Consider the following 15668-nt stretch of genomic DNA (forward strand, 5'->3'; position numbering starts at 1 on the left):
ATTCAGGCACCGAGTCCTGAAAAGTGACTGAAACGCGTACTAGCGGGCTCTCTCTTTGGATGATATTTTAATGTGTGTTTTCAAAAGTGCTCCTATACAGACACACTGCAGCATTCCCCCATTTGTTTAATGTTTCCCAACATACATTAGCTGGAGATAAAAGTCACCTTGTTAGCCCCACAGAACGTTTAAAGTCAAACAAACGACGATTACTGGAGGATGGAGAAGAATATATAGTTCTGCACTTTTTTTAAAGAACTCTTAAAGAACCTTCACAGCTCTGTTACACTTGCAGACTTTCACCTAACATCATGAGTTCTAACGTCAATCACGATAAAGCTTAATAAGTGGTTCGCTATTTAATTTTAATAGTTGTTTTCAGTTTTAAATAAGTATCTTTGCAGACAGTTGATGCCTTTTGAAGGTAAACCATATAAATCAGATTACGTTATTTTCTAATCAAACTGCAGTTCACCTCGTTGATATCCGAGACACAGCAACTACCAGAATAACCGGAACAAGTACCTTGAAATGTTGCACTATCAAGTGCAAAATGTGTACGAGTTGGGGCACTGTATGACCCTCTTCCACAATGATTTTTCGTGTCCAGTGAGTCAGCATCTGATGTCCATCCTCCATGCGAGCAGGCACAGCTGGAGTCAGAATAGCCATCGCTTGCCTGACAATAGCTCGGGCCTCCATCGCGTGAGCTTTTAGAAGACTGTGAAAAACCTAAACAGCAAAGTTTCTCATCAACATTAATATTATACGTGTTTACAAAAAATGAAGCCTTTATAAAGAAAGAGAAACTACAACATGCATTTTCTAATCAACATGATTCTTCCTACAGGCCCATAATTTGGTCGATAACACGATGAGAGTTCATCGTAAGTACACAGCGTGTACTTCTGTCTCCCTTACTTTCCCTTTTTGTTCCTCCCTCTCCACTGTCCAATTTGACGTTTTCCTTTGGTCCCCACATTCCGTTTCAAATGAAACATCTGTCTCAAATGAAGAAACATTACATTAATTCACCTAAAAGGACTTTTCATGGTCCCACTGACACCCGCTGTTTTCACTTACCTTCAAGCTTCTTTCTGCCCTCTCTTGTCCCCAGATAAATTTGTATTAACATTTGGGTTGCTCCTCTGTATTTGTTTGTTGCATATGAATTTAACTGTTAGTTGCATACTAATTATACAGAACTACTGTGCCGCTTCTACTCTGCATTTTAAAACAAATCCCACTACAGACTTTCTCACCATCCCCTCACTGTACGAATAAAAGCCCGGAGTCAATACCTGCAGAACTATCTTCTTATGAATAGCAAATTTTGCGATGATGTGTGCCAAAAGCAGATGTCCGCTGTATTTGCATGCTGGGTCCACACATGCCTTGGACAGGAGGCAAGGCCAAGCAAACGTCATCAGACGCCGCAGTTTGCTGTTCCGGTTTTTGTTATTGTCGTGAATGTGATGAGGAGCATGCTCAACCAGAAGCGTGGCAAACTGCAAGAGATAGATCCTGAGAGAATCCAGCATATCCGCCTGCTTTTCCGGATCAAGTACCTAGTTCCAGGGATGATCAAAGAGGAGACAAGGAAGGTGAGAAAAACCAAAACAAAACAAGCCAACTTTATTATCCATAAAAGCAAAGTCCGAGGTTTTTTTTCCTGTTCGAGCATTGTTTAAGACAACTAATAACTATAACCACCTTCTTGATTCAGTTTAATACACACAAAACAACCTCCTGGTGTGAGAACATTTAAAAAATGAACACATCTAGGAAATTCCTAAGTGCTAACCAATTAAAAAAACCAAAACAAAACAGAACCCTCACCCTCATCTTCAACATCTATTTTACAACTGCTAACTTGTCCAATGAAACCAAAGTGAATTGCAGAGATACTGATGTTCAGTCACGGAAAGCTTTGCCTCGGAAAACCGCCGGGATTACAGCCGTTGAAGGCCCATTTCTGAAGAGAGACAGGCAAGGCCGAAAGATACCACAAACTGAAAACTGCCTGCCAGTCCTACCGATGGCTGATGGATCTCTCAACAGTTCAAAGTTATGATGCAATCTGATATAACCGATCGTAGTATTTAGAAATAGCACAACTAATTCAAATCAGGACTGAAAAGGCAAATTAGAGGAACAACTTTTTGTTTTAATTTTCAAACACTTCATTGCAAGCAACGATTATTACCTTTGTAATAAAAACACTAGTGATGCTTTCTGGATTATCTCCCTCTGGGTTTGGGGGTCCCAACAGCTGTTCACCTTCTCCCTTTTCAAAACTGTACAAGAAAGCGGGATTCAGGATATGCTGCAGCACCTACAGAATATAAACAAAAAAGCAGTTATTCTCAACTATCGGATTTTATAACGGCAGTCAACATTCAAGTAATTTCATATGCAAACCTGCATGTTAGACATGCTCACTGTGTTACAAAAGGAAGCTATAAATAAAACCTTAAGAAACAGATACACACAGATTTTTTTTCCCCTGTTTTCCCCCTTCCAAGGGCAAAGATTCTTAGACAGTGTAAACTAAAGTAGTCAGCATTGAAAGCAAGATGAATTGCTGTCTCTGTTTATTATCGCTCTTCTTCAGGTATGGTATTTTCACCTAAATGGCTCTGCCAATTATCAAACTCGTTGACATTTAAGTAAGCGAGTTTTGTTGCCCTAGTTCCCAAGAAGAAAATTAAACCTAAATATCACGCTTCTTTGATTTAATTGCTTTAGTTACCTTGGCTTTGAGCTCATCTCCAAAGTTTGGGTCATTGAAGTCTACAAACCGGAAGAACAAAGCCCGTTTTTGGGGAATACTGTAGTTTTTTGGGATGTCTTCTTCCATGTATTCCTTTAAGAAAGTCATATTGCAGAGAAATCGACCCGTAAAAGCCCGAAGCAACTGGAAGAGCAACTCTATATCACCGTAATTCCTTCTGTAAAAACACATAAAATAAAAAGCTTCCGTGAAAAAATACCCAACCGAACTACTATGCTGATGACGTGGTGAAGACACTAATCCTGGTTTTAAATGAGCAGAGGGCCAAGAGCAGGCAGCACCAGAGGCATGGTTTGAGCTGATGGCAGTATTAGGAAATATATTAAACTTTCTCTTCAGTAACCGCAAACCATTTTTAGTACCCCCATATACATGTACAGTATTTTCAAAATTTTTAAAAAATGTACGCAAGCTATAGGAAAGGAATGTTTTTACATACTTGCAGTAATTCAGTAAGCAATATGCTAATAGCTTAGGTTCTTTCCAATTCGTCGCAGCCATATTCTCTTTTCGATGTCTCTCCTGAAAAGCTTCACTCACCCATACACGCTTCAGCTGATTCACCAAGGAATGTTGATTTGCTAACCAACATTCATCATTCTTAACAATAATACTTATGATCTGTCAAAAGCAAAACAAGACAAATGCACAGTCAACATGCAACAGATCTGTCAGTAGAAAAAAATTATAGAAAAGCACTTCTTTAATGTCAATTAAGGCTTCTAAAATATTCAAAAAAGGAGTCAAATAAAAGCAAAATCAATTTTTAAAGGAATTTCTTTTTAAAAAAAAAAGTTTTCTGTTGCCATATTTTCCTCCTGTACCTCACTTGACTAAAAATAAGTACAGTTCATTTGAGTCTCTCTTCCCTTCCTAGAGTGACGCTGACTACACACATTTTACGTTTTTACAAGTGTTTTTCTACAAGCTATAGCACATACACAGACACTTGGAAGCCTGTATGCAACAGCTGTGTAGCTAAAGAGGGTTTAACTATCGAGTGCAGAGACAAACAAGAATAAACGAATACCTTGATAGCCTGAAACTGAAGATCGAGACGCATTGTGGTAGTGCTTGGAGAACCAGGTCTAACAGCTGCTTGGGTACCAACAGGTAGCAGCAGAGTGATAAATCGGTTGGGATTGGCTGCCAGTACATCTCGTAGAGGTTTGGCATCTTTATGTTTTAAGAAACTCTGAAGGGGGAAGAAATAATTTTAATAACAACCTAAAAGCAAAAATACCAAAAGGCTATATCATTCCTATAGCTTTTATAATCCCCACGAAATTTGCAGAGGTTCTATTTCATATATATAAAAATACCCTCTGCAACTTCAGTAATAATCCTGATATGATCTGGAAAGGTATAAAATCAACATCTCAGGACAAACAAGTACAAAAGGGAGAACAGGCACCCTACAGTCAGAGGAAGGCCCTGATTAAGGACTACAAGATCGTACAGGGAAAAAAGAGATGGAGAACATGAAAGACTTTTTGTTCATCAGATTTGTGAAGAGGAGGGCTTCTCCCCGCTCCCCTCCCCACACAGCTTACCATAAACATTCTGCTCCACTGTGGGTCGTTTAAAGTGGCTTCCATCATGAACAGCTCCACAGTCTGGGACGGATGGCGTGTCAAAAATTTTATCAGTGGCTCCCTGAATGGACTGCCAGCCTGAAAGGTTCATCAAGCTTAAATTAAAAACGCGGAGTATTTTCTACTGATTTACTAGCACTCAGAAAAATGCATTTGACTCGGCATTTGTGCAGATACAAAGTGTTCAGAACTTCTATGATGAGAATTTATTGACAGTTTCAAAACTTCACTTTTAAGAGTCTAAGATAAACGTTAACACCTCCTAAAACCCTGAAAAGCGTATTTATTTATTGTATCAAATATTCGCACACCATGTTTAAGATAGTATAATTGTTATATATTAATGTTTAAAATTACAATAAAGTAAAAATACCAGTAATGTTAACTTCCACTTTTACCTCAATTAACATTGCTCGTTCTGTTTTCATAACAACTTCCAACAGAGGTTTAACCAAAGTTTGGGGGGCAGCTGGGATCAGATGGAATAAATTTATAATTGCTGAACAAATCTTCATTTCCTGCAGGCAAAAAGAAACACGATTAAGCTAATATTACCAGCTAAATGTACAAAAACAGTACCACACATCCTACTTCCCCCCCCACCCCCGTCTACACGAGCATAGGCAGCAACCACACGCGAAGGGTTAACACAGGTACAGCAGCGTCTACTTACCATGATGTATGGAGAAAATGGCTCTTGTGGAAGTCCGCCCTTCCCCCCTTGTAATATCATAGTTTAATTTTTTGTCAGTAGAGGGGTGTTTTACAGGTAAGGGCTAAACAGTGTGCAATGATAACGGTGATGGGGGAGTCCCGGAGCGCTCGCTGCACTGCGCCAAGTGGCTCGTGCGTCGCAAAGCCAGCCTCTCCTCTCCGAGCAGCTTCTCCCGCACACCCCACGACCCCAGAGGGGCACGAAGACGACAGACAGCTTTCCCACAGCACTGCTCAGCGTATCTCGCAAACAGCTGCTTACCTCAAAGAAAAGCCAACTCTCTCCTCCCACTAGATATTAAATACTTCCAACATCCAAAATAATGGTGTGTTTTTCTTTCAGTGTGTAATTTAAATGGGGACTATATTTCAGTTAACCAGAGTGTGGATCTTCTTCAGTAAGAAAAGGGAAGGGAAAAAACAAAACAAAACATCCACCCTCATCATCCCTCTAAAGCCAATTTCTAGTATGCAGTATGCAAAAGAATATTACCAAGTGCATTGCATTTCCTCAACTGAATTTAAACTCAAAGTATTAGGTCCCACTCCATTAGCACGATCTGCCTAGAGAAACCCCCACAAGACGGCTCTCGTGGAGCGAGTTCAGGACTGCAAACATGTATAAAGTCTTTTGAAAGCACTTGTGCCTTCACAGAAACTAAAACCCCTGCTCTTCCTAGTACAAACATGCTTAACATCCTAACAGCAACGGTATCGAAACAACTCTGCCACAGACAAACAGAAGACAATTCACAGCACTGCACTCAAAGGCACAATGCACTCTGCCCAAAACACAACATTAAAACTAACAAACCACAGTTTAAAAAAAAAAAAAAAAAAAAAAAAGAAGAAAAGAAAAAATGAAAAACAAACAAAAAACCACAACAACAAAGAACTTCCTGGTGCCTCCACTGAGTTTCTCACCTCTACCCCTTCCACGGCAGGCTGAACCAAAACAGAAGTCACAGCATGAAAAGAAAAAGCCCACAAAAGTATCAAATAAATTAACAAATCAGTATATGCTATTCTTCAGGTTGCAGTCAGAAACTGACTTCAGCAGGGTTATTTTCTCATCTCAAGCTGAAAGAATGGAGACAATGAGCATCTCCCATGCCCCAAATTGCTCGCCTAAGAATCAGGATGAAAAGCATCCTTTTTTCTACTTGCACGTTGTTTAGACAAAGCTTCTCAAATGTTTGGACTAAATAAAAAGATACTGGAGATGATTAAGTCAGGGGAAACAATATTTTAGCATCTTCAAAGACAAATTTGTCCAGCATCAATTATGAAACCACTTTCAATACTTGAACTACCAAGCTCTGAAGTCCTAACAGGCTGTAATGCAGAATTTCCACCATGGTGCCACTGCTCACGAAAGGGACAGTCAGGGGTGACCATCTATTCAAAACTTGGTTTTCAATTACCAGACATGACCTAAAAACCCACACCTTTCTTTGGGGAGGCAGGGAAGAGAGGAAGGAGGGATTTAAATCAACGATTTTGCTCACTGGGCGAGTGAATAAGATCTTAGTCACTACTTAATGTGTTATGTTTTAGCTTGTTCATTTACCTGAACAGCCAAGTCACAGTTCAGGAACACAGCAGGACTGTCACAAAATTATTTAGGTGAACGAAGAGATTAGTTATTCTGGCATCCATGTGGATCTTTACAGTAGCTGTTAATTGTTATGTAGCATCTATAACTGAGATGCCTGAAGTTTTTAGCCTGTCTAGAATCGCCATTCACACAAGAAAACTCATTCCATAGACTTTGGACTGTTTCATTAAGAAGTCTTGCTTCTCAAGAGCCTACCCACTCTGCACTATGCTGGAGAACTGCACGACAACATCAGCATCACCAGCGAACAGCACCTTCATAAAGTGCTGCTGGAAAAAGATGAAAAAACTCTTTAGGCCAAAAACGTTATTGTAAGAGTTCTCTGTACCGTGTCAGCCCGCAAACATAAGGCTTTCCTGACCAATTCCATCTCCGCTGCATGTTTACCATCTCCTAGATCTCGCCACTCACTCACTCAGATGCAACCTACTGCAATAACACCCCCCAACATTGCTTTTAAGTGAGTATCTCAGATTTTGGAATCTCACCATGGTCAAGAAGAATTCAGAGTACGTGAAAGGCCAGCTACCCTAACTCCGACCACCAGTTTCACGCTGTTCAGAAGGTACAATTACAGCGACAGCGCACTGTACATGGGACACATGAACACAGAGTGCCACAGCCGTTGTGTAAAGACCACACTGTCTGTGCCCTCCTTCAGTTCCCTACAGTCTTTATTTTTAAGGAAACTTTAGAGCAACAAGTGGGAGAAAAAAGGTAATAATTCATTCAGCTTTGCAGTCAGGCAATTCTATTTGAGAATGTTCCCATAGACTTCTCTCCTCCCTCAAGCTGTGACAGCAGATTCCTTCTCAAGCGTCTGCTGTGCGCCATCCCCTCAACACACACAGGTTTTAAACCAACACTAAAAAAAATTTACAGGTTGAGGAGACTAGAGACACAACTACATAGAATACATCAACTGAAAACATTAAAAACAGAAGAATTCACAATTAGATGCGATTTAGGGACAACTAAAAACTGTTCTAGAGGTGCCACATTGAAAGACTATTGCTGTAAAAAGACCTGTAATCATCACGTTTAGGGAAAAGTGGATCGCCAAAGAAGGTGGCCTCAGAACTACTCTGAGCTGAATAAAATATAAATCCTTAAGTGAAAAAAGCAGTTTTTAAGTTTAAACATAAGAAGCAAGTTCTATTCCATTAGAGAACATCCAGGTCAAACACCAAGCAATGACTAAATTCAGACTGAAAAGCTCTCTCTGCAATGACAGGAGAGAGGAACGAAAAGCCAGTAAGCCATTTCCATGTTTTGAGAGAAATAAAAAGCCAATCTAATTTCAATCTAATTTGAAAAACAAATAAATTAATAACATTTGCCCCCAATTTTTTCCTAGTTGCAATAATGAATTTCAGCACTTAATAGAAGTTATTAATAAAATCTTAATAGAATTACGGGACTTCTGGTAATCTACAAGAAACAAGACTGAAGCAGGAGTTCCCTTCAGTGCTGTACTGCTACGAGCACACGCTGTTGTCATTACACTCTGCAATTTTCCATTTATAAGAAAACTGCTCAGCTTCCCACAGTTCAACGTTGAGGCCATTAGTTTGGATGGGAGAGAGACTGTACTGTGACCTCAACTGGTAAATACTGAACTTGGTTTTCATAAATTATATTTAAAATTAACTGGGATTATATTATTATTCAGTATAATTTTCAAATACAAACTACGTTATGAACATCAAACATTAGTGAAAAAAGAGGGATTGTGCTGCTGAGCTCATCAGCCATCCCCATGAAAAACAGAATTCTAAGCAGGAAATCCTGAGAAAAGACTAAAACCCCGTGAGCTGTTCCCACACCAACCTATGCAGAAAAGGCTTTAAATTAACCTTGTCAGCAGATAAGCAGCTCCTCTTACTAAGGATTTGTAACAAATATTCAATATACAAATAAGTTCATTAGCTTGTAAGAAAACATCAGCGTGCAATCAGTTATGGCAACATTTACAACTCAATGAGTTCCGTAATTCCAAAACATTAATACTATTTATTTCTTGTCTTCCTGCATAAAAGCATTCATTAACTTACATTTCCATCACTCCGTTGTCCACCTTTGTGTGTAATAACTACAACTTCCATCCATTTACGCAGGTGTTGCTATAAAGAGAGGATAATTAGTATTATAATTATACTGTTCTGTTTTAGCAAGTGACAACATATGCTACGAGAAAAGAACAAGTAGAGGCAGAAATGATTGTTTGAAGAAAACTAAGGGGAAAACGATTAGTTATTTTCATTCCCTCAGATTGAAGAGTTTATTATTGCTGAAGTCCTCTGCATATTCAAGAAAGCAGGGGTTATAAAAGGCACAAAAATCTGAAGTCTGATAGGTTTACACTTGTTTCATTATTTGCTTGATATGTATGCATTTAAATATTTAAATATCCATGGCAAAAGTATAAAGAGTTTAAAAACTGCAAATAAGAAGGGCAATACCTCCCACCATTTTATAAATCAAGAAAATCGCCAAGACAGACTTAGCCCACTAGGAAGTAAATCACATCTTAGCCGGCACCTTACTTAAAGATAAATTTGCCCAAGCACACGTTAGCATAAATCGGTGCGTTTTCACTAGAAAAGAACATCTCTTAACTTTCTGGTTTAGTAGCTCTTTAGAAATTAACTCAAAACGTTTAAGGATTTTTTTTCCTGTTAATTATGAAACAAAAATCTTTTACTTTCAATATATTGAGTCACTATGGAATTGTTCTTTGACTTTTCAACAATACTTCACACTTCACTTCAACAAATACCAGCTGAAAAAACCCCAACTTCTGGAAGAGCTAAAGAAAACTTGAATGAGCTTACCATCATCTGATCACAGAATTTGTCATTAAAAGAGTTTGGAAAAAGTCTAGTGACAGATGTCAGACGATTCACAACATTCAGCGTCAGACTTCGGTAGTCTCCCAACATCATAAGCAATGGTCTCATGTGCGTATGAATTTGATCAACTTCTATGGTAGCTCCTTCCAAGAACTGCAAGGGAGCACAGGACCAAGACACAGATGGAGGGGGGAGCAACTTTCATGCGAGCATCTTTCTTCAGATAAATTCTGCTGACCTGATTTTTCTTCTTTTGTTTTACTTTCAGAATGTAATAGCTTAAACAATATTTATTGCTGGAAATATATATAGTGACAAGATGGATTTGGGAAGCACTTAAGTATTTCTGAGGCACAGTAGGAGATTCCATAAAATAATCAAGTAGGAGATCTTAATTACAGATGGATTGAAAAACTGCCACAGCTATAAATTAAATACACAGCTACGGACAAACTACTTAGACACCGCTTTAATAAGAACTGCCCATGAGGCCAAAGTCAATAGAGCAAATTCCCGTGTTACAACCTGCATGCATCCAGAGTAACATAAAAGGTCAAGAGAACCTGGCTGCAAGCGGCCAGAGAGAGCACTTCCTGCCGTAACCAAACATCCCGTGGGCACAGTTTTATCACCGGAAAACGATCAAAAAATCTTATACCAAATGCGTAGGTCAGAAGCACCCTTATTTGCTCCCTCTGACCTCTCAAGCCAACTGTGCTGCCATAAATAACGGATTCGTTCCCTTTCATGGCCAGAGTGACAGGAAAAGCAATGTCTGCCCTCTAATGAGTCAATGGCCTGAACAAATGTAACCCACCAGTACTACTATCATCATATCGCCTGTCACACGCCAGCCAATCGACACAGCATTACAAAGAGGCTATAAGTATTTTTATTATCATTTTCTATATTTAGAAGAATGGTATTAAAATCTTGCTGAGTCAGAATTAGGCATATCTATTGGGCAACAAATCACGATGAGAGATCCGTTTCCCTGCCCTTCCAGCTCTTTTACACTGTAACTTAGCATCCACAGAACAGGCGGTGCAGTGCAGCACCACGTACATCTGAAACCGATTCTGACTTTAAACAGGACAGCCCCAGTCCTGCTCCTTAACCTAACTGCCATACCGGCATGCTGAGCCTAACTCTGCTGTACCACTTGCTTTTCCAAAACCAACTACGGGGTCTTGTCCTGGTCTCAGCTGGGACAGAGTTCGTTTTCTTTCTAGTGGTTGCTGTGTTTCAGATTGGGTATGAAAGGAACGTCAATAACGCATATTGGTTTAATTGTTGCCAGGTGATATTTATAGTATTCAAGGACTTTTTTCAGTATCCCATAGAAGCTGAGAAGGAGCTGGAGAGAACGCTGGAACAGCCGATGGAATATTCCGTACCACAGCCGTCATGCTCAGTACGTAAGGTTGGCATGGGATGGTGGGTATCTGTGATCAGTACTCAGGACCATGCTAATTCACCAGTTTACCAGGTGCTGAGAGTGACACGTGTCCTTGTTATTATTATTATCATTGCTGTTTTCCTTTTCGGCTATTGTTCTATTAAAGTGCCTTTATCTCAACCCATGAGTTTGGTTTTTTCCCTTCCCCTCCTTTTCTCCCTCTTCTCCCTGCCCTCCTGAGGAAGGGGGAGACCTGCGCCAGCAGACAGTGGTCCCAGCTGCCGGCTGCGGTTAGACCATGACAGGTCTCTACCAATTCTTTTAGGAACAAAGAAGAAATGCAAGAAAAGCTTTTACAACAAAGCCAGGCGTGCAAATTTGTGAAACTGCTGGGAAGGACTGACACTGTTTATGTAGAAAAGGAGATACATTTACAAAGACCAGACAAACAGAAAGAATGAAAGACTTACCATGGTCTTCGTCCAAGAGTTTAACACGCTTAATTCAACCAGAAGAAATTTTTATGGCTAAGTTCAAACCTCCCAAAAAACACATCTGACAGAAACTTAATTATATTGGTGTCACTAACGAAAACTTAACAGAGCAGCCATAATTCCCTGTAGAGGACTCTCCCAAGAAGCTTTGTAAGAAGGAAGCAAAGCAGAGAACAATGGCCTCAAACCCAACATTGTTTCAATACACTAACCTTTCTCATGCACGCTTCTCCTGCCTCCTGCAGTTCATTATTTGTTGAATTAAGTGCCTTGAAAAGTGCAGCAATGATTTTCTCTCTCGACTGAGGCAAGTAATTGCAGGCAGCCAGAGCATCTGCAAATATCAAAGTAAATTTGTTCTCTTTGTTAACTCAATTTCAAAAGAGATGGAAAAAAAAAAAATCCTAATTCTACATTTCTTCTCTTCAAGTTTCTTTTATTTCATCTTAAATTACAGACAGCTAAAGCATGGCAGGCTTTGCCAAAAGCAACAGCCATCATAAAATAGTGAAAGAATGGAAGTTCTATTAACAGTGTTCTAAAGTTTTCCTAATGCCATATAACATATTTAGTCTAAAAATATTTTGGGTTCGTTTCAGAAACTAAGTCCTAGTCATTAAGAATGCAGTGATAATTTCCCATTATTCTCCATTAAACTGTGACCTCTCGAGAGCAGTCATCAGTCTTCAAGTGCCCAAGTTTTCTTCTGATCTTGAGAAGAAGACTGCCCGTTGCTCACAAGGACACTCTTCTACATCAAATTTGGTTTAGGAAATTTGACTTACTTAAGGCTGCAATCCGAAGAGGTACAAGTGATGGAAGACTTTTGTAACAAGGTAGTTTCATTAAGGCAACATCTTCAGCCTCACACAAATTCAGTAACTAGGGGAAAAAAAAAAAAAACCAACCATCATTTTAGCATAGCGTTGTGAATCATGTTTGAATGGGTATTATCGGTTACCTTTTGAGTCTTGCTTCCTCAAAGAGCCAAGTTTATGCAAACACACTAACGAACCTCCAAATTTCACCAACGGGCAAAAATTCTACTCTTCTCGTTTGGACAAGACAGCTAGGAAACCAAGGGACCAGACTCCACACTAGTTTTATATCCAATTTTACTTAAACTGTTAGGGACTCAAAAACCTTAACAAACAGTATCTATGTTTTGGTGGTACAACGATTTATTTAACAGATATACTGTGCGTGAAATAAGACCTAAATACGAAAGTCAGTGCTACTAGACTTGGAGTGTAACACCAAAGTTCATTTAGTATATTTCACACACATTTGAATATTCTGCTTAGCTCAGAGCTATTATTTTGTAGATAAGGGCAGACCTCAGTTCACATTTCAAAAGATAAATTCTTACATTTTGGTGAAAGTTTAAAGCGCACAGAGAAAATACGTATTTTTAACAATGAAACTTCTAATACTATCACTACTTAAGTATCTACATTCAAATATGAGAAGATAAAAAGAAAGTACCTCTGTGTAGAACACCTTGTGTTCCACAACATTGAGATCCATTGTAAACAATCGGGGCTGCAAGGTTGTGCAAAATGTATTTCCCTCCATCAGGCCAATCTGGGCATTAGCAGGTTGATGCCTAAGTAAATGCTTTTTAGGAGGAACCATGTCTTGGAGAACCTACACAATGTAATTGAGATCACTGAATTAGCAGCCTGGTCAAACGACTCCTCAGAGCTAGCCACTAAGACGACATCATTACCCCTGGCTCCATTTGCTGTTGGGGCTCCAGAGGTACCTCTTTAGGACTCACTAGGCAAGAAGAGAAGTATTTCTCTGAACTACTTTAATTCACAGTCGGTTAGCGACACAACTCAGTATCTGTCACTATTACATATTCTCTGTGAGCAGATCTACGATATTTAATAACCTCACGTAACCTTATGAACAACAAAGAAATTCATAGGCTTAAGCATTTCAAATGTTCAAGTCAGGAAACGGTGAGTATTTTAAGCTGCTAAAACATAAAACATCAGAATAACAAAAACATTCATGTTAAGCTTCTTCCGTTACACCAACTTCTCGCTCTCCTCCATACACCTCCAAACACCTTTAGCAAAATAAGGTATCAATTAGGGGGCTTCTCTATATGTTCCCGAACTACAATAACAACATTTATAATTTCCTATGCTGTGGTGGCCCTTAGGGCTTATGTACATTTACTTGTCTTTCAAGAGAATGATTGCTTTTAAGGAGTATCTAGCAAAAAGTAATTTAACCATCTTTGATCTTTACAGTCTCTTTCTGGATAGGGAAAGGCATACCAATATGCCTCATATTTAAAGAATAACCCAAATTGAGGTTCAAAATGCAGCATCTACCTAGCCTAGCCTATGTCTCACCGGTGGCAGGACAAGCAGCCCACAATTTCAGGAAGTAAATCAACCTGAAGACACTACAAATCCTGGCTAAGCAGTCAGGCACAGCTTGCATGAATCTCTACAGTACTCCAGCCACATGTATTTTACAATAATAAAACCTAACAAATGACAAGCATATGCTCTCAAAGCACTAAGAATTGAATTCACTAATGTGAGAAAATGTATGCAGAAAAGCATCTTGCAAATACAAAATGGTAAACAACTTAAATTCACTTTCAGTAAGTATTACCTCTTTGTGTGGCTCCATAATCACCGTGACGCTTTTTCCAGTGACCTGTGCAAGTACCTGCAACGAATGCATGGCCTGCTTTCTGACAGTAGAGTTTGGAGAGGTTACTTCTCGAACAAGGTCGTGTGTTACATGATGGAAAGATTTCTCCTGTGCTGCTAGGATTTCTTCTGTTTTTTCTTCATCTTTTAAAGGAGTTGCACATCTAATCAAAAGCTGTTCTAATGTGGTCTTTGCCATAGCAACTGCTCCATTGGAAACCTACAGTATCATAGATTATTTTTATTAAATAAGTGCAGAACAAAGATCACAAATCTACACGCTACTCATAAGTGAACTTAGCCATTTGATGAATCCTTTGCAAACGGCTAAAGACATATAAAGCTTGAACAGAACACATATCAATTAGTCTTCCCACCGATCACTCCAAAACTGCGAGTTGGAACGCAACACAATTTTATAAACAAACTCAAGCACTGGCACCCTTAGCAAAGTTGTCATCATGATTCACAGAGATGATGTCAGGCAGATGATTCTCGGGGCATCTGTAACTACATACAGTTTTTTGGTAAGATGAACACCTTTCAAACTCAACACAGAAAGAAGAAAAAAAAAAAAAAACAGTGTTTTTGATGCAAGTGACAGTGAATCTCTTTCGCTGATCTGAATGCAACCCCTACTTTTTTTACTCTGAAAGAAGCGAGTGTAATTCCAACAACTTTGGCAGTTACGTGGAAAAAACAGACCTCACTCCTAACTTCAGGTCTTGGTTTAAGTTAAAATGATTAAAATTGACTCATAACTATCACAGATACGATATATTCTGAAGTTAAGTAAAATCAATATTAGCAAGAGTTTAATCTGTGTGAATTTAAGAACAAAAGTTTGTTTCCCATACTATTTGACATAATCCATTCATTACATACCTCTCCAGTTAGATCCATCATAACAAAGAGAAGTGCCTTCAGGAAAGTCTGCTGGTTCTGCAGGACCCAAATTAGTGGCAGTCGCTCCATGAGAAATTTAATTGACACAACACCTCCTAGTTTAGCATACCAAGCTTGTTCGTAACAGCAAGCACATAACCGTTCCACAATGTACGAAAACAAGGGAAGCTGACAAGCCTGGAAACAAAGAAATGTATCAGTTTGCTTTTTGAGCTCACTGGTAGCCTGCAAAATATTTTAGAAGTAAAACTGCATTGGCTGAAACTAGAACATCTGAATACATTTTTTTAAAAAATAAGTAAATACATATATATATTACCCTTTCCTTTGAACCCAAGATAATGCTCGCAACATCAAATATCACTGCCAGAGCCACCTCGCCTATTTTGCAGAGTTCCTTCTCCTCATAGGCCATGCAGATTGCGATGGCATCAATAAGCACCAGGGGATCCATGCCTTTTGAGCCGTTTTCTTCACTGTGAAACATGGCTGTGCTAGGCTGGCTTCCAACCTGATAGCACTGCAGCAAAAAAGGACCTGTGATTTGTATTGGGGAAGAAAAAAAACCAAAAGATAAAACAATGGCTATTTCAATATGAATAGTCTTTCAATTAGGTT

At 39.1% G+C, this 15668-nt stretch overlaps 1 protein-coding gene across 2 annotated transcripts in view; it reads right to left on the minus strand.

Moving 5' to 3' along the window:
- TRRAP (transformation/transcription domain associated protein) overlaps window positions 1-15668 on the minus strand; it is a 95710-nt gene that overhangs the window by 52229 nt on the left and 27813 nt on the right. For both annotated transcript variants that reach the window (XM_063342696.1, XM_063342695.1), the window contains exons 25-40: window positions 15370-15587; window positions 15030-15227; window positions 14104-14364; window positions 12952-13113; window positions 12252-12348; window positions 11679-11800; window positions 9556-9726; window positions 8776-8844; window positions 4788-4907; window positions 4348-4467; window positions 3825-3989; window positions 3234-3415; window positions 2753-2951; window positions 2207-2335; window positions 1302-1568; window positions 526-732 (exon numbers count right to left, since the gene is read on the minus strand). In XM_063342696.1, coding sequence (XP_063198766.1) covers window positions 526-732; window positions 1302-1568; window positions 2207-2335; window positions 2753-2951; window positions 3234-3415; window positions 3825-3989; window positions 4348-4467; window positions 4788-4907; window positions 8776-8844; window positions 9556-9726; window positions 11679-11800; window positions 12252-12348; window positions 12952-13113; window positions 14104-14364; window positions 15030-15227; window positions 15370-15587 — 2687 coding nt within the window. The remainder of the gene's footprint in view (window positions 1-525; window positions 733-1301; window positions 1569-2206; window positions 2336-2752; window positions 2952-3233; window positions 3416-3824; window positions 3990-4347; window positions 4468-4787; window positions 4908-8775; window positions 8845-9555; window positions 9727-11678; window positions 11801-12251; window positions 12349-12951; window positions 13114-14103; window positions 14365-15029; window positions 15228-15369; window positions 15588-15668) is intronic.

Source organism: Chroicocephalus ridibundus, chromosome 8 (genome assembly GCF_963924245.1).
Source record: "Chroicocephalus ridibundus chromosome 8, bChrRid1.1, whole genome shotgun sequence".
Lineage (NCBI taxonomy): Eukaryota > Metazoa > Chordata > Aves > Charadriiformes > Laridae > Chroicocephalus > Chroicocephalus ridibundus.